Raw genomic sequence first — 25,330 nt, 5'->3', positions numbered from 1 at the left:
TCAAAATCTTTGTCCCTCAAAGGGTGTTGCTCTGCAGAGGTTGCAATGTGTTGCACAATTAATGGCTTTCCCTTATTCACATTAAAAATTAATTCATACTTTTAATGCAGCTGTATATATAATAGATTTTTTTATAAAAGCAGTAACAGTAACAAGAGCTGTCCGTAAGACAGCGCGCTCGACTTTTTTATTGCTTGCCAATAAAAAAAGTTTTTGCAGTAAAAGGCAATACAAGAATCTCTGTATTTTTAAAGTGAACAATGGCCATGAGCATTAAGATATTTAGTGAAGAATTATTTTACTGAATTGTGTGATACCCTTGAACACTGCAGCAAAGTTTGAAATGTTTAAGTCAAAAGAGGGCTGGTAAGAAAGAAAAAAAAACTGAGTTGAGCCTTAAATAAATTTAATAGTATTAAACCCACTTTGAGAGAATAAGGTATTTTTACGTCACTCAGAACACCTTGGTAAATGACATAATAACATAATTTTTCAAGAAATCTATGCCAAGGAAGCAGTATATTTTTGTACAATCAGCATAATATATAGATTTGACTTTGTATGTGAAAGTATTATAGTTACCTTATAATACAAGTAATAGATAAATTTTATCAATTTATGGTAAAGTGAACAAGTGGATAGGAATGAATTTTTTTAGATTTTTTAAGTTTTTTAGTGCTTGCCTATAATACAAAACATTGACAGTTAAGGGCCATAATTCAAATAAAATCTTTGACAGAATTACCTTCTCCTGGACATGTTTGGGAATCATGATTGTAAACAAGTATTCCAACTTTCAAATTAATATCTCAAACAGTTCAGTCAAAAAGTGGACTGGTACTAAAAACTTAACCAAGATTCTAAGTCGATAAAAGGCCTTAATTTTTAAAACAAATCCTTGACAGAGTTACCTTCTCTTGCATACAGATGGGGGTAATGATGTGAAATAGCATTAAAAGTTTCAAAGCAATATCTCAAAGGGTTAAGGCAATAAGTGGATTTTACCCATATTCAATGTATTTTCTAAGTCAAAAAGGGGCATAATTCTGTCAAAAACCTTGACAGAGTTATGTCCTCTTGTCTGTTGATGAAGGTCGTGATGGTAAACAAGTATGGTCAGTTTCAAAGCAATACCTCCAATGGTTTTGAAATAAAGTGAGGTGGTAACAAAAAACTTAACCAAGCTCAATACACTTTCTAAGTCAAAAAAGGGCCATAATTCTGTCAAAAACCTTGACAGAGTTATGTACTCTTGTCTGTAGATGGAGGTTATGATGGTGAACAAGTATGGTAAGTTTCAAAGCCATACTTGTAATACTTCTGAAATAAAGTGGGGTGGTACGAAAAACTTAACCAAGGTGTGACGCCAACGCCGACGCCGACGCCGACGCCGGGGCGAGTAGGATAGCTCCCCTTTTCATAGAAAAGTCGAGCTAAAAAGGGTGAACAATCTCAACTTCATAAATAGAGCTAGGCCATTAGATGAAAAGGCTTAAATATAGAAGAATATATTGTGTTAGGTGCTTCCTCCAAAATTGGGTTAGTATTTCCCTCTAAGAAACAACCAAGTTGGATAATAGTCTAAGATGTCTACACATATATAGGTAATAGAGGTAATGTTGCATAAGCGTACTTTTTTGGTGTATTCTATTGCACCCACTGATTGCGTCAAGATTTATTACCACAAGCCTGCAAGGCGAGCGCGAGTACATCTTTACACTATCAATGCAGGAAATACAATGAACCAGATAAGCACGCTCACATTGTTTTCCTTTTATTATATACCTTCTATGAAAATGCGTGAAATAAAATCTGTATAAACCAAAGAGGTTAAAACGCGTGAAATAAAAGTTGTTTAAACCAAAAGTTTAATATTCTCTTTATGAACAGGCTACGCACCAGGTTTTTAATATATAGTTATGAAAGGACAGTGAACATTAATTTACATCTGTGACACTGTCTCGAGCAATGCAAACCGTGAAAAAAAGAAAACTGATACGGATGTTAAGAATTTTTTTCAGTTGAAAGTGACTGTATTTCATCAATTATTTTTCATGTGTAGAAAATTCTGCACAAACCTTTCATAACTAAGTAGACCTTCGGTAAATTAGAGTTGAATGGACTTGCGTAAAAACTTTGACACATTGGGACTCCGACTCATGATTTAATTAAATTTTGAAATTTTGAGCTGTCAACGTTTACAACTAAATCATAATTTTCCACACATATCCACTCAATTTACAAAGTGATAAAAACAGAAAATCGCTCAGAATTACATCAGTAAAAAAATCATCGTATCATCGTCACAAAACAAGTAGGTATATAATAAAATCTACAGAGATCCTGCACCAGGGTAAGATATACCTATCATTTGTATCATCGTCAAGGTAACCATCAAAATCTTCCAAATGTTCTGACACCTCGTTATCACTGCTGATTATAAATACACCCATTTGTACTATATTACAAATATCCCAACAATTTGTCTCTACTTTTTTCTATCTAATAAATATTTGCATAAATATTTCACCTATTAAATTATCTTAGATAAATATTTAGCAGTTATTCACCTTAAACAAATTAAGTACCAATGCCCTTCTGTGCATTAATTCAGACATCAACAAGAGCCATGTCAACATGGCCACCCCCCGCCGAATGTGTTTGCTCATTGGAAGAATGTATATGTAGTAGAGCGGAATAATTCCATTTTAAGAGGTCTTTTGGTAATGAAAACTGATGGCTATAGTGATTACAGATTTGAAACCTATGTGAATACTGATGGCTGAAAATAACAAAGGGCAATTACTGAAAAATAATGCAGGGTAGGTTATCATTCTTGTGTGCTGCATCCTCCTCAGTAAAATCTATCCACCTATGAAGTTTCAAGTTGATACCTCAAATACTTTTTGAGAAAAAAATTGAATTGAAAAATTAAGTATGAAAAGAACAAAGGGCAATAACTCAAAAATTATAAAAGGTAGAGTTATCATTCTTGTGCAGTGCACACCTCCTGAGTGAGATCTATGCACCTATGAAGTTTCATGTTGATATCTCAAAGGCCTTTTGAGTTATGCTCTGGACAAAAATTAATTTGAAAATAACAAAGGGAAATAACTCAAAAATCATGAAGGGTAGTTATCATTCTTGCGCACTGCACTCCTCCTCAATGATATCCATCCACCTACATGTATCAAGTTTTAAGTTGATACCTCAAATACTTTTGAGATAAGCTCTGGACAAAATAGCATGAAAAAAAAAAGGCAATAACTCAAAAATTGTATAGGGAAGAGTTATCATTCTTGCGCACAACATTCCTCCTCAATAAGATCTATCCACCTATGACATTTCATGTTGATATCTCAAACACTTTTTGAGTTATGCTCCACTCAGGTGAAAAATTTGGTATGAAAAATAACAAAGGGCAATAACTCAAAAATTATGAAAGGTAGAGTTATCATTCTTGTGCACTGCACACCTCCTGAGTGAGATCTATGCACATATGAAGTTTCATATTAATATCTCATAGGCTTTTGGAGTTATGCTCTGGACAAAAATCAATTTTGAAAAATTACAAAGGGCAATAACTCAAAAATCATGCAAGGTAGAGTTATCATTCTTGTGCACTGCACTCCTCCTCAATGAGGTCTATCCACCTATGAAGTTTCAAGTTGATAACTCAAATACTTTTAGAGATATGCTCCGGACAAAAATGTCGGACGGAAGGACGGACGGATGGACGGACGGAAGGACGGAGACTATTTCTATATCCTCCGCCGAAATTTTTCGGCGGGGGATAAAAACAACCAAGGTAGAACCACCATCCTTCTATACACTACATTTAACTGGAAAGTTCAAAACAAAATTTTAATATCAGGTTTAAAAAATTTCAACCTTAGTGAGGGGCAAATATTCCACACCTTGGAGGATTTAAATACCAAGGGGGCTTGAGGACAGCAATCTGAACTAGACAGCTACAGAGCCCCAAAACTCCAAGCACCCCTAATGTGTTTCCTGTGTTTAAATTATCTGATAACAGGAAATATCATAAATAAATATCTGTCAAAATTCTTTTTCATCTTCATCTCCCCTAAATGATTTTACACGCCGGATATTAAAAAATATTCATCATTAAACTACATGTATACTCAATATTCTATTGATGTAACTTACTTTTCTGGATCAAAATCATCTCCCATGTCTCGTTCTGCGGGCTCCCGTGTATTATCCGCAAGCTTCTGTGACGGCTCTTGTAATTCCTGAAATGTATGTAAAATATATCTGAAATGTATATGAAATTTATATAAAATTTATGTAAAATGTATGTGAAATGAAAAAAATGTGAAAATATATGTGAAATGTTTGTGAATTGTATGTGAAATTTATGTGAAATGTATAAGAAATATATGTGAATTTATATGAAATGCATGTGCAATGTATGTGAAATATATCTAAAATGTATGTCAATTATATGTTAGATTAACATGAAATGTTTGTAAAATGAATATGAAATAAAAAAGATAACAGGAAATGCAGTGGTAAAATTATAATCGTGAATGTATATTGTTGAAAAATACATTTGACAATAAATGTGATATATTTGGTGGGCAATATAATATTGTTAAATATTCTTGACAAGTTATATGGGCCCTTAATAAAATATGTCTCTAAGATAAGGGCTCATAATATTCTGTCACAAATAAATCTCTGACGAGAAGTTATGTTAACTCCTATGCTCCCCATGATAGATGGATTAAGGTTCCTTCATTGATGCGTGAGCATCCGATACGCATCAATCGTGTTTAATCGTCTTATCAACAGCCCCACTCACTTTGTTAATACTAATCTGAGAATTTTATAGTAATAGCTGCAAATTTCTTATTTAGAGAAACAAGTGAGGGCCATGATGGCCCTGAGTGCACATACCTGTTATGGCCCCTGGGGCGGCGGGGTGGATTACAGACAAGGGAGAATTGCTTTATTTAGCGCAGCGACAAAACTTCGGTTGTATGAAATTAGAAAAGTGTTTACGTGTAAAACTAGCCACGTACGCATTCTCGACGGCCGGGTCTCTATAAAAGAATGATTTTAAGTTTTTCCCTCGACACAACTCTAAAAAAAATGATACCCCGGGCAGGGCAGTTTTCAATCCAGGCTTTTATTCAGCAATTTTTGAGTATTACATTCCTGGAAGAGTTTTTAGTCTTTTAATAATCCCTAAATCTTCTATTCGGGTTTTGTTCTGCACCGGTAAAGAAGAGAATACAGTCTCGTCTTGCCCTCATAACTTAATAATCTCTATATATAAGAGAAAAGTCGAAGTGGCTTTACAGAAGAGGCAACCAAAGTTTGTAGGCACGGGGATCTTACTTTGAAACCATATCAGTGAAAACGAAATCTATTAGTAAGCAGGCCCATAGCAGCATTGACGGTACATAAGAAATAATAGGTCTCTAACATAGTCTATAGTTAAGTGGAGTTACTATATGAATGATTAGGATAGATATAGCGTTCTCTTTTATTTGAAGTAGTATTCTCTCTTAAGAAATATAGGAGAGAAAGTTGAGAAATTAATAGTAATCACAGATGTCCTAACAGTATGATAGGCTTTTATAATGGAAGACAGGGGTAATGTTAGCATTGGAGAGGAAGACATTTAGGCTTGTACCTCTGTATTGGTTTCCTATCCTCATGTAAATCATAAAATGCTGATTGTATTCTGTAATAAGATGGTTTTATTATTTAGGAAGGAAAAGATAACTTAGTATATATTGTGCTTTGAGTTATGGGACCATGGAACAGGCGAGTATCATATCTTGGTAAATATAAATTCTTATGTAACGCACGCGAAATAATTCTAGAAAGGATATGACACAAAAGCATCCATAAGGGGAATTATTTTTGTATTTTTTGTATAGTTTATTTATATAAAAGTAATTTATAGTGATAAATGACGCTGGAAATAAAAATGGTTAGTAGTGAAAAAGATGTATCAGAGAACAGACCCAATAGGCTACTGTACAAGTGACAGGTGAGATAAAAAGTGAGATTTGATTTTTTTCTTACATTGACAAAGCTGTGTATAAAAAACTACATAACGTCACGATTATCATTGTAAAGTGACTTACAAACATGCGATTTATATGAAAATATATGTGATAAAATAAGAGAATGTCACAATTTTCTTGATCATATATTATACGCAGCTAAACAAAGTAAAAAATAAAGGGGGATTATGATTGCTTGGAAAAATAGGTTTAATACCATGTCATAATTTTTATAAGTTTTTATTTAGAAAGAAACGAATACGACAGAAATTATGACAAAACTTGTTGCCCAGTGTCAATATTCATTCAAAATTATAAAACAATAACCTATATTGAAAAATACAAAAATTTATTACAATTTCATAACCAAATTTAACATGACGTTCTGTGCATGCCATCCGATGTTCAGGAATCACATGGGAAATAGAGCGATCTTTCTCTTTTTTTGTGTTATTCTGGTATGGTGGGCACTACAGGTCATTATTTATTTGGTCGATTCCTTAATTTTGTTATTGTTATATGTTGTATCTTATGGATATAGATTGCCATTCAGTACAGCTGTTTACGAATAAAAGTATTAACATAACAAGGACCATCTTTACTTTATAATAATCTAATACTGGGTAGCCCTTAACTCTCCGCACAGCTGTACATCAGTAAGTGAAGTTTTCTTCCAGAAATAGTTAGCATAAGCACGGAATTGATAATGGCTAGAGTGACGAGAATGTTTATTCTGCGAAGCAGGTACTTTGAGTCACTTCAACTTGTCAAACGAGCCTTCGTTTTCTCACTTGGGCTTGAACCCTGAATTTAGTATTTATATTACGCAAGCAACAGACTATCCCATTGTGACCAGTGCAGATGGTAGTCCCTTGCATTTGAGTATGCTTGCACTGTTATTTTCTGTCAGTCTGTTGACATTTTTTTAAAATTTCTTATAAAATGTGATGTTTTGTCAGATGAAGATGCATTCCTTAATATGGTCTGATAAGTTTTTGAGGTATAGTTCAAGGTTTTTTATATGTTATATTGATTTTATTGTTTGGATGTTATGTCCTTAGATGCAAAAAGTTACTTATTTACTTAAAGCATGATTATGTACACCAATACAAGGTTTATTGTTGCCTTTTGGCAATTAATACAGTTAAATGATTTAATATGAAGTAAAATACTTTGTTTTTTTGTACTTTTTGAAAAATTTACATAGTGGCTTTTCAGGTGATTAAGGAACTGATTTATCCATTTCCAAAGATTAATATTATTATTTGTGAGGCTAAATGCCTAATAAAACATTAGTGACAAGAATTAGATATAGGAATAAGAGACTTAAATGTTAAAATTGTGCAAAAAAATGCAATTATTACATGCATTTGGCATTTTTCAATAGTCTCTATTTTTTAAATCATATGTAAAGGATTTCATTAATTAATATATATTAAAATAAACATTTTTTTTTCACTTTCTCAGTTTGAATCTAAATTATCTAGGTGGGAAGTATCTTATAAAAGAAATCAAATCTACAGTACTTTCATTGAATTACGTTCTTATTTAAAGAATACAAGATAAACATACTTTTCTTGGATTTTTCATGCTTGTTTGAGTATCTGGTATGTTCGCGGACGCTTTCATCCGTTAGGCCGGCGATATTCGTTTGCATCCCATCTATTTATAGTATTAGAGTGTCGAATGGTCTACTAGTCCAAATTCTTGGTACAACCTTACGGTGGTCAGCTCGAGAAAGCCAACGTAAGGAAAAGTTGTGATAATAATTTAAAATAAGAAAATAATCGAGCAACGTTGTTATAGGCTGTAATGGTCCTTTGGTTGGATACTGAAAATGTAGATAACGTTTTCTAATAATATAAAAAGGAAATATTGCCACAAGTGAGCTATTTAAGAGGGCTGTAATAGATTCTTTGGTTGGGATTGCTATAAAATGTAGGTGAATGTTTATTAACAGTTTAAATTAGATGCTAGTATAACTTGTGTATGAGGGATGTAAAGTTGTGAACGATGGCTTTTTATTTTGATCGATGGGCTTTTTACTTCTATTGAGGTTTCAATGTCGGATTGAGTGGTTTATTTGGGACAAAGAAGAAATATGCCCATTCGGACGCAAAAAAGCATTGTCTTACTACGGCAAGGGTATTTAATTGGTATTTGAACTTAACTGTCCTGGAACTAAGGAATCACAAGTTATATCCTTATTTATGTGGTTTTAAGTACATGACACTGGTCAGCTGATGTGGTGGCAATTTCCGCTTAACTGGTGGAGGACATCATCAGGTTTCCCTTTGTGCATTTATTTAAGCATTAGTGGGCACCAGAGTAAAACAACTGACCATCTGTAGGCTAGCTGGATAGCTTCCTCACATGAAAGAGTTTAAAGTCCCTGATTAGATTCGAACCCACAGTGGTGAGGGTGTGCCAGGTTTTTACAATTGACTGGTGCATAACCAGTGATTTTCCTCATTTTGTTGGTATAAGAGGCCTTAGCCTATAGATTTTGGAAAAAAATAATGCTAAAATTGCTATTTTTGAAAGTAAAAAAGCTGGAGTAAATTTGGATTTTTGAGAAAACTACATGACTTTAGAGAAAATTTCAATTGGGAAGAAGCCTTTAATAGGTCTCTGTTATATAAGGTGAAAATTCACTGATAACATATCAAAATATTTTTCACCACCAAACATTTTTTACTAAATGTCTTCCCTTCATATAAGATTTATCTTTAAGTATAATAAAGTATCGATTAAACAAATTATGATCAAGTTGATTATCTAACCTTTGTTGAGCTGCAAAACTTTGTGATTTTCCAACTGCAGCCATCATTTTACCAGCTCTAGTTTTATCCTGTCCACTATTTGACTTTAAAAACCTGCCAGTGGCATTTTCCTCCATCGATAAAGCTGAAGAAGATAGATATTAAATAATCACAACAACATAATAACACATATTCAAAGTTAAATTTGCAAGATATTTTTTTCAGGTGCCTATAAAGTGTCCAATTCACAATCCAAAATAACCACAATTTTCCCCTTATTTCATAAGATATTCCCAATTGCAGCGAAAAAGAAAAAAGAAAAAAAAAAGCCAACTCTCTTTATTGAGAAAAATTGAAATATTTGTTGTCGTCTTATAAGTTACTCCCGCACACTTGACTTTAAAACAGGGCATAATCACTCAAGCGTGAAAAATTATCTGGTACTCAACAAACAAGAACACCCCCACCCCCTTCCTATCCATTTTCTGGCGCATATACCTCCACATTAAATGAGAAAGCAATAATGGTAATGTAATATACATACCACAGAGGCGATCCTGATATTTTTCTATAGCCCTCAACAATTCCATACATGACCTCTGTATTGCCTTGAACACCTGTAATCAAATTGAAAGTATGTGTTTATTACATCAAAATGACCATAAAAATACAATGTATATACATTACTAAAGTTTTTTTTCTAAAAATACAGCATAAATTTTCATCAAGTGGTATAAAAATAAATATTTCATGAGTGACTGTAGACAAAAGTGGTGAGGGGCAAGTCAATGACCTTAACCACTCTGCAACGAACGCCCCTCAATTTTTGTATCTTGATATTGATAGTCCTTGAACCTTGAATGACCTGTTTTGAATTCAAAGTACAGCTGATACATTACAAATGAAAGTTGACTTTTTATGATTTACTTCAAGTTTGGAATCCAACTCTGAGTCTGAGGCGACCACATGTTCATCTTCTTTCTTGCCAAGTTTCTGTATAACTGCTTGTTTCGTTGTCCAGAATGTCTCCTTGAACTTGTGAAGGGTTGACGTCTCTCGACGCTCAACAAACCTGTCATACTGGCTTCCAGAATATCCATGTGTCCTTAAAAACAAATAAATAATTGAGCCGCGTCATGACAAAACCAACATAATGGGTTTGCGACCAGCATGGATCCAGACCAGCCTGCGCATCCGCGGATTCCAGTTCAGTTTTCTTTCATATTTATTTGACCAAAACGAATGTGTAGCATGTTTAATGAATACTTTGTTTACTAATAATCGATATATTGTTTTTGAATCCATCAATGTTCTGCATATCATCATGTTGACATTAGCATTTGAGCAAAGTTTGAAGAATATCCTTCAAAGGTTATAAGATTTATAGAATGCACACATTGGAAAGGGACAGGCATTATTATGTGGTGGGGGATATAATTACATAAATTTATGATAATGCTAAACTGATGAAGTTTTATTATTAATTAACTTCTCTATATTAGGCATGTTTTCACTTCAAGTGTTAGGCTAATTTTATGAAGTTCGCAACATCATTATGAACATTAAACAAGGCCATAATGCAAAAAGTATGGCTTTTATGAGAAAACTCGGTTAATATGAGATTGGAGAATTTTGATTGGCTCTCCAGCTCGGCCATTATCATTATGAATCTGCTTTATTTCCATTGAAAAAAATCGCCATTTTGAATTGCTGCAAAGTTTCCCCGAGACATTTTTAAAAAACAAAAATCTCATTTGCAATATCTCACAACAACGGAATTTCACATTAGTTATTTTTTGTTCACTAAGTACTTTACCTTTTTAGATTATGTGTAGTTAATTAATAAAATTGTCGATAATTAGGTGTTTTCATAACGGCCTTGTTATATATCAGTCTGCAGCCCAATAACAAGGCCATTATGAAAACACTTAATTATTAACATTATAATAAAGTAAATGTTTTCAATACTTACGACATGGCTAACTCTACTTATTCTTCAGTCTGAAAAGGATAACAAATGCATCATTATTAATTTACATATCAAAACTATGAGATATACACTTCAGCCTCATTAAAACGCTCATGTTGGGGTCCAATGTCTCAACACCGCGTTCTAACGAGGCTCTCATTAGAACGCTCATTGCGAAATTACCGCATTACCCCACCCACCTCATGTATAAATATAACGCTGATTTTTTTACTTACTGTTCAATGAATGTCGACATTATCTTTTTCTAAAACCATTCAATGATGTAAACATATATTATATTCACAAATAATACTAATTATATTTAAAAGAAACGAAAAACTTTGGAAAGAAAATTATAAATCATGAATGTAGTGTAAACAGCCATTACTGTAATGACGTTTGATTAACTAGGGGACACAACTAAAGCTGGACTGTGAATAACACTGTAATTTACAGTCCAGCGTTAGTTGTGTCCCCTAGTAAATCAAACGCCAATTACTTCATGTCATGGCCGCTCTATTTACATTGCAGGATTTTAAATTGATTTTGGGATTGTGGGTTATTTAATTCAGCGAGGTTTACATGTCAAAGATATGTGTGTGAATTTTAGTTTATTTATACTCACCACCGGTTGCCAATGTCACAGTTATGATATGAATTTGAGATTTTGGAAACAATTTGAAGACAGGTAAAACAACAAAAGAGCGGATAAACGCTTACCTGGACATGTTTTTCACACCTTTGGCGCTCATAAATGTCCTAATAACAATTGTTTATTGTACTTGACTGTCAAATTGAGCAAGCGTTATAGCGTGCTATAAAAGTGTTTACTTAAAAAAAAAAAAATTTTGGGGGGGGGGGGGGATTTTTTTTTTTTTTTTTTTGGGAGCCAAGGTCTATGAGCGCTATACTGAGATTAGCGTTATAGCGAAGAGCGAGTTATCGAGGCTACAGTGTATATGTATATTTTTCATATTATTTTGAACCTAATTCATTTTTTGTTAAAAGTTATAATAACTTAATAACAAGCAGCCAATTCCTGTGTTACAATTTTCAGTATATTTGTCAGTGTAAATTTAAAGTCTTTGGTTGAAAATATTTTGTAATTGTTTTTCATATGAACGATAATTTTATCATAAAGAAGGATTTGGGCCATCAGTAGCATTTGAGCCGCGTCACGACAAAACCAACATAATGGGTTTGCGAACAGCATGGATCCAGACCAGCCTGCGCATTCACGCAGTCTGATCAGGATCCATGCTGTTCGCTATCAGTTTCTCTACTTGTAATAGAGTTGGTAAGCGAACAGCATGGATCCTGATCAGACTGTGCAGATGCACAGGCTGTTCTGGATCCATGCTGGTCACAAAGCCATTATGTTGGTTTTGTCGTGACATGGCTCATTTACATCTTATCCTTTGAGCAATGAGTATAAAACCCTCTGTTTGTACTGGTTTTACCTGGATGACTTAAGAACTCAGAGGACAGGTTTTGTTTTCATGCTGATAATAAGTTTGGCAAAGATTTTAGAAATTAGATGCACAAATGGCCTTTTGCTACAGATTTTCCTGTACCATTTACTTATTTTTAGTGCAAATTGTGCAACAAAATGTCCTCTGCAAATTTATGAGGACGAATTTTGTTATAGCTGGGGACTATGTCAAAGTATATTGTAATGAGAGGAGAAAATCTGTAAGAGGCTGGATATCTCACTCTGTGACATACAGTAAAAGGTCAACTCATCCTTTATTTTTTTATATATTTTTTTTGCAACATTTTCTGTAACTGTACTTTTGTGACAATTATTATGTATTTATTAGAATTATTATGAAAATATTTGTACTGTTTAACCTTTTATTTCCATTTAATAATATCTATGACATAGAAGGAAAGGAACAAATATATCTCAGGTATCTACGTAACATTGGTGTTTGGACCACCTCTACATTTCGTTACTTTATATACCTGTAGGATGATTCTATTTACAAATTACATACATGTTATGAAAATTATTTTGAAAATGGTTGATGGAAATACAAAAAGGCAATGAATATATATTCTTATCAGTAATAGAAATATGCGCCAATTTAACCAGTGTCGAGTTTGTACAGGGCCGAAATGGCTAAGACTGGGGGCCGAATTACCCAATTAGTCTTAGGCCATTAGCAGGGCCCCTATTCGTGACATACTGATACTAACAGAACTTTGTTATACTCAAAGATGACAGTCATATGTATATAAATTTGTATCTTAAATCGATTAATTTAATTTCTTTAGACATGTAAAAATGTGCAGAATCTAGCATTAATACAAAATCTCATCGATTTTTTTCAGATTTTCGCTCAACAGAAATTTATTCTTTTTCTGTTTTACTTCATTTTGAAATAACAATTAAGTATACTTCAGCCGCAATACCTTTGAATAAATGTTTTAGATGTATCAGGTGGTCTGCATTTAAGCCTTAATGTATAATTTCAGAATTACGTGGCAAAACTGCAACAAATTTTTACGCATCTGTGCAGTAATCCGCCATGTTTGTTATGATAATCAATTGACATGCTTGTTTGGTAATGCTGAATGAACAAGTTCTGATTAATTCTCTCCGGTTAATCGAATAACAATGATTCTTTTATTTATTTATTTATTTATACATTTTAGGAATAAATAAATAAAAGAATCATTAAATCAATAAAAGATTCATACATATAGTTTTCGCGGAAATGTCATAGCTCGGACAAAGTCATAAAAGGGCATTAAATTTAGATGAAGTAACTAGAAATAACTAATATAAAAGCATTATAATCCACCCCATGACATTTTACTGCTGACAAATTTGAATGACACTTTTAACCAGAAGGTTTAAGGGGAAATGCATATTCCAAGGGGGTTAACATTTTACTTTATTTTAGTTTTTTTCGCCAAACATATTAGTTGATATCCAAATCGCACAGGGGCTACATATATTTTATTTTGTCCAACTAATTGTACTACGATTTGAGATATTGTGTCTTTTATATATGGGCAGTATCTAACCGTTAGAAGCGAAAATAATCTGACAAAGAACAAAAATATCAGTATGAATCTAGCTTTGGACGTAGAAATATGTCGACTATTTCCTTTTCATGACTGTCTTGTAAAATGAAATTTTGGTTTAAAGTTCTATGAATGTCACATTTCCTTGTCGGAGTTTAAGGGAATTCAAAGAAAACAGGGACTATACCTTTAAGAAGAATAATTTACTGATGTTTACACGTACATTATATAAGCTGAATACTACTCTTATCTAGATTGCAACCATCATATAATCAATGTCAATCAATCAATCAATTAATCAACCAACCAATCAATCAATCATTCACATTTACATTTATTTATTCATTCATTTATTCATTTTTTTTCAAATCAAGTCAATAAATCAAGTGATTGAATGTATCAATGATAAATTAATCAATCAATCAAAATATCAATCAATCAATCAAACATTCATTTATTTATTTATTTATTTATTCATTAATTCATTTAAATCAAATCAATAAATCAATCAGTGATTGATTGAATGCATCTATAAATGAATAAATTTAATCAATCAATCAATTAATAATTCATTCATTCATTCATTCAATCATTCATTCATTCATACATACAAATCTATAAATAAATAAATAAATAAGTTAATAAATAAATAAATAAATAAATAAATAAATGGAACAAGTCTTAGAATTTAAGTGCTAACAATTGCCATATTTTTTCTTAGTACGACTTAGTTTCATCTCATCATTTCGATGAAATAATGTAATTGTAACATTCAAGTATATGTTTACAATGTTTAAACTGATCAGGATGTCCTTTGTGTCACTTCAGATACTATTCAGGATGTTAAGCACTTGATTTTAAGGATTCATATTTAAATCTAAGGCCGTCAATATCATTTTGTTAAGCTGATTCATTCTTAACAAGTAACAAAATACAAACACACTTGGCCGTCTCGTTATTTAACAAGAGCACCACAAATCACGCGGGGAAATATACGTCCGAATGTAAATTTGTATGAGTAATCAAAAATAATCTTTCAGTTAGGGTAGAGTCCCAATCAATAGAATCAATTAAGAAACTTGAAAAATGTTTTATCTTAATTTATCTTATAATACTATAATTATGACCTCCATGGTGGAGGCATTTTTACCCATAGTGCATGATTCATATAACTTTTATAGAGGTCTACAAAAAATGTACTAGGAAATGCTATATGCCAAATATAGAGACATAGTATTTATCAATAATAAGATAAGATGTGTTTTCCTATACATTGGTCTATATAAAGCAAGTGACTGACTCGGGGCATGGCCAATTATAAACTGAGGGTCATGATTAATATAACTATTGTAGAAATCTACAAGTTGATGCTACATATCCTCTGGGCTTTGAAGTTTTAAACAATACGGCTTATAACAAGAGCTGTCTAGGACAGCGCATGACCAACAATTATTCTCAGTGCTTGATAGTAAAACAACAGCCAGGATAAAGTAGAATTTTCTCTCTTAAAAGGGGCCATGTTTCTTTGAGTTGTGGGCATTGGACAGTGACCTCCTATTTATGCCCACTCTCTCCAGTAGTTTTGGAGCGCATGAATACAAACTATATATTTCAAAATAATGAATAATCAGGCGCCTTCCTACATAATGAATTATGTCAATTTATCCTCAGAGGTACATACACGAATTAAGTCTGCATTCATCATCTGATCTTCAACTTTACATCCCTAGACCAAATACTAAGTAACTTCGTAAGTCATTTGTTTATTCTGGACATTCTAGATTTTGTATTTGGAACTGTCTTCCTCTTTTTATGTATCATTTTTACCATTATGATATATTTGTTAATGGCCAAAGGCAAAGTTTTTTGCTGAATGCCAATAAACTTTGAACTTTGCTTACATCAAGTCTGCTACCACCTTAAAACCTTTTACATGAGATATTGTCACACGCCCAGACCGGTGTAAGCTCCATATAAGTGTCAGTTAACTCCATACCAATTGATAGCTGTGTCTTTAAAATCTCTCTCATGGATGTTACATTTGTATATTTTAATTACTTAAAAATTCTAAATTTATACTGTTCTTTGTTGAGGTGGTCTCGTGAAAGATAGGTGTATTGTTCAAATGAGTTCTCTTATTAAATAAAGTCTTTATAATTTTGGATTGCCTCATGGAAGATAGATATGTTATTTAAATGAGTTCTCTCACTAAATAAAGTATTTATTATTATTGTTATATAATCATTATTCAATGAGAATCATTCTAATATATTTATCATCTACAAAACAACAAATGATTTTGCATCGCCTTACGAACTAATTTTGTATATTGTATTTGCAAAGCATGTGATTCGGTTACATAAATAAATACATCTGCGACATAAACAATTCATTTTAAACAAACTGAACTTGAGCATATGATCATTATTTAAAGATATTGGATTGTGATAAGGCTAATAATGAGTGATTTATAAAGAAGTCGAATAAAGAAAATTCTTTTCAGCGTTTGTGCTCTTGGTTGAGGTTTTATAAGTGTCTCTGGGAGAAATTCTTATTTTGTCATTCAGAACACCTTTCCGATTAACTCACAACAATCCTACGTTGGACGGAAGTGCTGAAAAGTTACGACTATAGCCTCAAACACTCAAACCGGATAGCTAACATTCAGCTATGGTTGAAGAACAAAAGATATTCTCTGAACAACAATTGGCTGAAAGGATGAACTATGAATTAATGAACGCTCTCTTGCCACTTGTTACATTCATAGGTTTCGAAATAGTGTTCGGATTCTTCGGAAACTTGCTTGTTTTCTATGTGTACACTTTCCGCTATCGTCAGAGAAATTTTCGATATTTTGTTCTGTGTTTAGCAATGGCTGATACATTGAGTTGTTTAACTTCGATGCCACTGGAGATTGTCTCACTAACTCATTGGTATATCTATCCAGGAGAAGCCTTGTGCAAAATTAAAACGTTTTTCAGCGTGTTTACTGCGATTTCGAATAGTCTGTGTTTGTTTGTGATTGCAATAGACAGATACAGGAAAGTTTGCGAACCTTTGGGGTGGCAAATCACACCGGAAATAGCTAAACGTCTTTGCTGTTCCATTTATCTCGTTGCCTTTCTCGTGAGTGTTCCATTTCTATACTTTTGGGGAACTATGTCTTATCAGTATATATATGAAAATAGAAATATCACGGTAACAACATGTGGTAAGGACACTGGCAAAGTGCATGCCGTTGGCTACGCTATAACAATAGATGTGATAATGTTCAGTACTTTGTTTATAATGCTGGTATTGTATACTCTAATAGCCAGGCGACTTCTTGCAAAACGGAAACCAATTATTGTTGGGGCAAAGACATTGAGTCATGCTAAAAAGCTGGTGTGTTCGAGCAGTGAAGATGGCGCAGTGCTGCAATTAAAGGAGTATTACTCCGCACAAGACGCTTATAAGTACAGATTTAAGGATGATAGGTGTCGGAAAGTCGTCAATAATCAACGTGTTGCAAATGGATATGAAAACTGCAAGGTTGACGCTCGCATCCGAAGAATGACTGTGATCATGCTAATTTTGACGTTGTCTTTTATCATCACTGCGGGTGTTTATCTCGCACTACTTTTCCTTTTCGCATTATCTGACGATAAAAAGGTTGATAAAATGAGCAATGGTCTTAAAGTGGTCATGTCATTTTTCTTGCGTCTGTATTTTATAAACCACGTGATCAACCCTGTAGTTTATATTTCGATGGATCCTCACTTTCGAAAAACAATTAGAAAAAGATTTTATAGAATATTCAGTTGTAAATGTTGTTGAAACATTCATATTTTCTGTTTGGTAAAAAGTAAATCATACCGAACCTTGCACACCGGCTTGCATTTCATGGTTCAGAAAGTAGTCCCAACTTGCAGAGAAAATAACAGTACTGACACCGCTTAAAATTTTAATGGACAGGAGTCGGAACAGGAATGTTCCTGCAATTAAAACGTTTCAAAATACGTAAAATCAGCCTTGAAGTGTTTGTTTGTGTGTTGTTGTTTACATTAGCGTTATGATATAATGAGTAATTGGGCATCAAAATAGTTCCAATAATAATGATTAAATTGTTTTAACCACGTTTTTATGACAATGGCAAACAATCAATGTTTTTATTTCTGAACATCAACTTGCGCTTAAAATGATTCATTTGTTCCTTCTTAACAATATTATTGTCGTTAAGCCAATTGCAGAAGTGTTTTATGCGCGTGACGATCCCCAGATCAGGTAGTAGTAAGTAAAGGCTGGGATTTGTTGAGTTAATTTACTTCCTAATGTGACACCATTTGAATATAGAAAAGTTAAATGTAAATTATTTATTTGCTTATTTTTATGTTTTGAAAAGAAAGAAAAAATCTAAAACTAAACAGAATTTATTGTAGTCATAATCACATGACCGACTTTTGTTGAAAAATAGTGCATCCTCGTGTAAGAGATTATAATAACATTGTGATTATGACAATACAAGACACTTGACACTCGTCTATGAAACTAGAAAATAAGGTGCCCGTGTTCGATAGGCGTTTTATCCAAATGGCGATTTTGTTTTTTTTATGTATATAGACACTAAACATTTTCGTAGAAGTTCGCCATATTTCGAAACCAGTCGTAACGTACTCAATGAGCCATCTATATTAGACCGTTTTCTGTAGAGTGGCCAGTGCAATAACTTGGACATTCTCTTTGACGGAAATGTATCGCACATGGCGCTCGGCTATGAAAATCTTGCGAATTTGCCGAAGCCCTTTTTAAAATAATAAAATTCACTTGGCACTCGTCCAAGAATCATGACTGCTCGATGACAACGTAGCTTCGGTGTTAACTGGTGTAGCTATTTGTTCAGGCCTCAACTAACGCGGCGAGATAAACTATAGGTTTTCTCAAAGAAAATATACTATATTCCGAAGCTACACGACAGGTATACATCGGTCCGAGTTTTTTTTTTTTAGATTTCTTTGTTCCCAACAAGCAGGCGTCGAAGGGGTGAAAGGGTTTCATTTGGCGAACCGGGCAGCATTTTTTTTAAGGTATTATAAACTCCCCCAATTTTTCGTAAAAGGAAAATTTTTCCCTTTGGGCTTTTTCTTTTTACGAATAGCAGCGGAATCCGTTGGTTAAAAAATAAAGCATGGGGGTTTTTTTTGCCCCCCTAGGAAACAATTTTTCCAAATGAGATCCCCCGTGGGGGGGGTAGTTTTGCCTACGCGAAAAAATTTTGTTTGCTAGAAAGTATATGGTTTAAAATCAGCAAAAAAATGAAATGTGTTATGATGGGGGTCTAAAAAATGGGCTTTTACGAAAATTTTTCAAAGCCTTTGACAAAAGAAAAAACGCAAACACAAAGCGCCCAAGCAATAGGCCTCTCGGGCTTCCTTGTCCTTTAAAAGGGGGTCAAAAAACTATCGGTATTATGCGTAAAAAAAAAATTCCCAAAAAATTGCAATGCGAAATCCAACGGAATCCAGAAAAGGGTTTTGGGGGGTGGGCTCTAAAAAAGGGGCTTTTTTACGAAAATTGGGAGACTAACAAAGAAAAAAATCGCACCCTCCCCCCCCCCCCAAAAAAACCCCGGGTTTTCGCTCCATTTTCCCTTTTTTAAGCTTAGGGGTTTGTTGTAAAGAAAACTCAAAAAATTTGTAGGGCTATTCCGCAATGGAATTAAAAAGGGTTTTTGTGATGGTCGGCTCTAAAAATTGTGTTTTACGAAAATTTGAAGACTTTTTACAAAAGAAAAATTTTTCCAAACAAAGCAATTTTTAAATGGCCCCCCAAAATGTAACAACACCGCCGGTTTGAGGTCATTTTTTTTTCTTTGGTTTTAAAGGTTTGTTGCAAACTTTCCTTTGGCTACATTTAAGGGGAAACCCCTCCAATTATTTCTTGGTTAAGCAAGAATCGAGTGGCTCTAGAAATGTGCTTTTAACAAATTTTCAAAAGCCCTATAAAAGAATTTTTTTTTTTTCCACCAAAACACCCCCACTTTTGCGGGGGGGGGGGGTTTAGAGCTTTGGCTTTATATTCAAAAAAATTCCATTCTAATCGGCAATAGAATCGGAAATTGGATTTGCAAAAAATGGTGCTTTTTTTAAAAAAAAAATCAAATTCAAAATACAGAAAAAGGGGATCGCCACCCCAAAAAAGCACCTTTCCCCACGCGTTTGTGATAAAAACAAAAACTTTTTAATTAGTTTTAAAAAATTTTGGCCAATGCAGCGGAAAAACATAATTGGTTTTTTAAAGAGGGGCACTGAACATATTTATTTATGTACTATTATGCCAAAACACACACTAAAATCTAGAGTAAAAAGTAATTTTTATTTAAATCCGGCATTGGTTGAATTGTTACTTGGTGAAGCGGAATCTATTGTGAATTCTTACTTTAGGAGAATTTGGAAATGAAAATTTGTAAGAGGTAATTGCAGTACAGAAGTTACTGTAAATATTTACTGTATTTGTATGGTGCATCAAAATCCATAGTAGATTTTTTTAAAGTTGTGTTATTAGAAGCAATGCAAAAGTATTTTGTTCTTTTTAAAAATAATTAAGAATTTTTTTATAACACATTTCTCTCAATTTACACCACGACACACAAAATTTGTTTCAAAAATGGCATTTCAGTTCCTGTTTTTTTATCATATTCAAGGCCTTTGCGTGTATAACATAAGTAATTGAACATTTCGGTAACATTTCGATTTCGGAACATGTTTAATATACAAAATATACCAGTATTTTTTTTCTTGTTGGGGGGGGGGGCGTATGTCTCACAACACAGTATATGGCATATGGCGACTTTCCAGCTCTACTGGTAAAGCAGACCCCTCACGTGACCCTCTGTGGAGACAAAACAGGCCACTTCAGTAGAACCGCGGCGTTTAATCTGGTAAAATATACATGTCCAATTATCCTGAATCATAACTTGTAACTTTCAAATAAATGTTGATAGTAAAAGGCCATTATAGTCTAGTAGAACGTTAGATATACCAACTTGCCGAACTATACAAAATTTCAAAAGATATCTCAAAGAATACAAATACTAAATGAAAAGAATGTGTATTCCAACTCACTGATATGGATTAACTTTTCTTTTCAATGCATATTAAGGGGAGATGACTCAAAGAAATAAACACTTAATGAAAAGTATTTGTATTGGTTAGTAAGGAGGAAAAGATGAATAAAGAACTTATTATACATGTACATTTGTATACTGTATATCAAACTTGGCAAAATGATCCTCACAATTTTCTAAGGTCATAAAAGGAGGTAATTTAGAATAAAATGTTCATTTACATTGTGACTCTACTTATGGTATAGAAATCTTCAGGTTTTCCCTATGATTCAAATACATTTGGATTGACCAACATAAGTGCCTTCAGCGCTTTGATTTAACATTGATTAAAGTATCAGTTGCTTCACAAATGTTTTTTCTTTCCCAATTTCCTTAGGAATTTTTAAACAGGTAAACATTTAGTAATATAAATGATAACAGACATTTTTATAATTTTTGATATTTCAATTTAAAGAAAAGTAGTTAATAAACAATGAAAAGTTTTGAGTTTTTGAACAATTTTATTATCTTAATAATTCATCCATGATTACTATAATAACAACAAGAGACATTGTACTAGATTACACATCAAGTAAATATTACTCAATAACATGATTAAAATGATGACCCCTCAAACAGTGACCAACAGTTTCCAGCTATGATCCAGCATTCTCTTGATAGAGATATGATAAAATAGCTATGCTACATAATCTCTCCAAGGGTTGTAATAAAAGGTTGCTTGCAAACACTTTAAATAAGATAAGCAAAACCATTAAGAGTAATAATGCCAAGTAAGAATATAAAAAAAAAATACAAAAACATCACAAATGAAACAAATATACACCACAGTGATATTGAAATTGGCAACATATGTGGTACAATGGCCACATATTTAATAAATTGGCAACAAATGCCGTAATTGGAACATTTTGTAATAATAAGCCACAAAAAAGTATTTTTAGAAAATAAAATTTAAAGCACATACATAGTCTTTGTTTAATATGTTATAAAGACTAATTAATTTATTGGCAAAATTAGGGGCAAAGGCCACATATGATTTATTGGTACAAAAAGCCGTACAAAGGGCCCAAATTGTACATTTGGCACATAGTAGTACACTATCACATATGTACTACAATGACCTGAAAATTTTAATTGGCCACATATGTAATAAACTGCAAAATGTAGTACATTTTGAATAAATATAGTACATTAAAATTTAAAAAAAATGGTAGTACATTACAAATGTAATAAATCAAACACATATGCATAATTGGGCACATATGTAATAAAAATCTGATTTACTTCTTTTCATACCAGACAAGAATTTCTTGTTTGCATCAGTGCAGGAAAACATCATTTTACACATCCATGGCTTTAACTTTTAAGAATGATTGTTGGCAAATGAATTTTGTGTTTTGAACAGCAAATATTAATAAAGTTGGAACTACATATGCTTATTCAATGAAATAATGATAAATAGAAATTCTAAACAAAAATAATCAAACTTGCTGTTCTCAGACAGAAGAATATCCAAGGGGAAACTCAGAATAGCCTTAAACAGTAATCTTTGACCAATATGTCTTGTCTACAAGATTGACCCAAAACTTTTACAACTGCCAAAAAATGAAATGAACTTAATGAAAAATTTTCATAGTGGCAAAGTACTTCCATTTTTACAAAAAAATCAGACTTTCAAAAAAAATTACCCAATTTACTTTAAAGATTAAAATAATCAAACTTTAAATAACTTACCCGGTTTCATTTTTAAACAAATATATCAAAACATCAAACTTTCAAATCAATTACCGATTTTCACTTTAAAGCAAACATTTCAAAACATTAGACTTTCAAATCAGTCATCAAATTTCACTTTAAACATATTCAAATCAAATCATCCTTTTCAAATAAGTTACCTTATGCATGCTTTTAATACCTACACAATTACATATAAAAGTTGTTTGACAAGTTATATCACGATGCTGTATAAAAGGTCATTAGGAAAGGGTTACATAACAAACAACCATTTATACAGGGCCATGTAACATGTCAAAATAGATTTACAGATATACAATACAACTTTGATAGGAAAAAATGTATAGCTTTGCAGCATCCATGTTTATAATTTATCTTTACCATGACATCTTAACATTAAAATATTAAATGAATTTGTCCATCTTTCAAAATAGACTTAACCATTTATTATTTTAGGGCAAATTTCAGAATGTACTGACATTAACCAAAAGGTGCAGAACATGATCAGATGGCATTGATGTCTCAACCATCTTAAATATAGGACTTCTAAACCATCTAAAGTCTATGACTTCTTAACCATCAAAAATTTATTACTTCTTAACCATCTAAATAATTTTTACTTCTAAATTATCTAAAATGTAGGACTTCTAAACCATCTTAAATGTAGGACTTATTTACTATCTTAAATGTAGGACTTATTAACCATCTTAAATGTTGGACTTCTAAACCATCTTAAATGTAGGACTTATTTACTATCTTAAATGTAGGACTTATTAACCATCTTAAATGTTGGACTTATTAACCATCTTAGATGTAGGACTTGTATATTTATAGTATATATGGATGAAATTTTTTAAAACAAACTTCCTTTGTTGATTTATTGAAAATTAGATATTTTAAAAACATTTTGAATGAAAAAATATTTTATTAGTGAAAAAAAAAAATAAATAATAATAAGTGGGCGTGGTCATGTACATGTATACTATCCAAACCACGCACTGATTGCCTGTGCTTAAATATAGGTCTTCTAAATGAAGGACTTATTATCCATCTAAAATGTAGGACTTATTAACCATCTTAAATGTAGGACTTCTAAACCATCTAAAATGTTAGACATCTTAACCCTCTTAAATATTCAACTTCTAAACCATGTAAAATGAAGGACTTACTAACCATCTTAAATGACAGACTTATCAACCATCTTATATGTTGGACTTCTACACCATCTAAAATGTACAATGTCTAATCCATCTAAAATGTAGTACATGTACTTATGAACCATTTAAAATTTATTACTTCTAAACTATCTAACAGTTATAACTCTATACTATCTAATTATTATGAATTCAAACTATCTAAAATATACAATTTCTTGACCATCTAAAATGTATTTTAAATGTTTAACTAATGAAGGCATCTACATTTTATGAATTTTAACCAAAGTAAAATATATATCTTATTTACCAATTCTAAAATGTATGACTTTTATCCATTGTAAATCTTTGACTTCTAATCAATATGACTGCTAAACCATATAAAATGTACAAAGTCTTGTCCATCTAAAATGTATGATTTCTGTACTCTAAAAATATATCCAGTTCATATTGATAGTCTTCCAACATCATTGTCAGAAATATTGCACTTTATGTAAATTCAGTAAAGATATTTTTTTTTCTATCTAATTCTTATCAATGAGATATTTAAATATATCAGTAAGATATAAGTCATATCTAATTGTTTGAAACAGAAAGATTCCCAATAAAAGCAAAAATTTCAGAAATGTTTTTCTTAAAACTGTATATACATTCTTGAAAATATTTAAAAAAAATAGCACTCTTTAGTGAGATATTTATCATATCATTCACTCAATACAAACAAATATTCTCTATTAATTGTATATCATACAATAATCTCCACAGCAGTTCTAGTAATATGACAATTTGAATAAACAAAAGCCTAAAAAACATATATTCTTTTAATTCTAGCATAAATCAACTGAGCAACTTAAAATGGAAATATAGGCAAGAGATAATAAAGAAATATATTAGGAACTGATGAAAATTGATTTTTTTGTGTGCGATTCTTAGCCTGATTTGATATTAAAGCGTTTATAATACTCTTTAGTTTCAATCATGATAAAAAATGAATATTTTACATCTAATAATGATTATATGAGTGAATGAATTGCTTGCACAAAAGTATGAGGTAATACTAAAAGATACTGGCAGCATAAGTAAACACAGAAATATACCAAACATTACAATACAAATATAACTCTTCATGCTTTCTTTTTTAAAAATATGCTGTATTGTTATTTCCTGCATTTTTTTTAAGGTTATCAGGGAAATAAGTAAGTCTTTAAAATAAACAGTTCATCTGGGAAGTAATTAAAGCTTTAAAATGGACAATGTAGGTTTAAAGTTTATAAAATAGCTAATATATATAACCACTTCCCCGAAAACAACAGATTTGTTCTCACATAATGTGGTTTGAAATATGTAACTGTGATCTCTACTCCTTCCTTTTAAAGTCACATCAACATTTTAAAGGTCATATACAACTTTGGAGTCTTCATTGTAGAGGGTGACATCAGGTGCTCTTTTTGGTGAATTATTTTAGATTATTAGCAAGCACCTGAGTAGAATCATCAACACTTAGTGAGCAAGCTGGTGGACAGCTATCTGCC

The 25,330-nt window shown here is 32.2% G+C and overlaps 2 protein-coding genes across 2 annotated transcripts in view; one reads left to right on the top strand and one right to left on the bottom strand.

The window, feature by feature from the left end:
* LOC132743202 (islet cell autoantigen 1-like protein) overlaps positions 1–13,331 on the bottom strand; it is a 30,345-nt gene extending 17,014 nt beyond the window's left edge. Inside the window, exons 1-7 of the mRNA XM_060731733.1 lie at positions 13,191–13,331; positions 10,779–10,807; positions 9,734–9,911; positions 9,351–9,423; positions 8,828–8,951; positions 4,171–4,278; positions 2,365–2,433 (exon numbers count right to left, since the gene is read on the bottom strand). Coding sequence (XP_060587716.1) covers positions 2,365–2,433; positions 4,171–4,278; positions 8,828–8,951; positions 9,351–9,423; positions 9,734–9,911; positions 10,779–10,783 — 557 coding nt within the window. The 5' untranslated portion in view covers positions 10,784–10,807; positions 13,191–13,331. The remainder of the gene's footprint in view (positions 1–2,364; positions 2,434–4,170; positions 4,279–8,827; positions 8,952–9,350; positions 9,424–9,733; positions 9,912–10,778; positions 10,808–13,190) is intronic.
* Positions 13,332–16,170: 2,839 nt separating this feature from the next.
* Positions 16,171–17,951, top strand: LOC132743204 (cholecystokinin receptor type A-like). The gene has a single exon (XM_060731735.1). It carries the CDS (start codon positions 16,479–16,481, stop codon positions 17,622–17,624), a length of 1,146 nt encoding a protein of 381 aa, XP_060587718.1. The 5' UTR covers positions 16,171–16,478; the 3' UTR covers positions 17,625–17,951.
* The last annotated feature ends 7,379 nt before the right edge of the window (positions 17,952–25,330 follow it).

The sequence above is a fragment of the Ruditapes philippinarum genome, unplaced genomic scaffold (genome assembly GCF_026571515.1).
Source record: "Ruditapes philippinarum isolate M1 unplaced genomic scaffold, ASM2657151v2 ctg429_1_1_1_1, whole genome shotgun sequence".
Classification (NCBI taxonomy): domain Eukaryota; kingdom Metazoa; phylum Mollusca; class Bivalvia; order Venerida; family Veneridae; genus Ruditapes; species Ruditapes philippinarum.
This window is presented reverse-complemented; position numbering and strand designations above follow the sequence as displayed.

Coding starts and splice junctions, on each gene's coding strand:
- LOC132743204 (XM_060731735.1), top strand. CDS start 16,479: ATGGTTGAAGAACAAAAGATATTCTCTGAACAACAATTGGCTGAAAGG.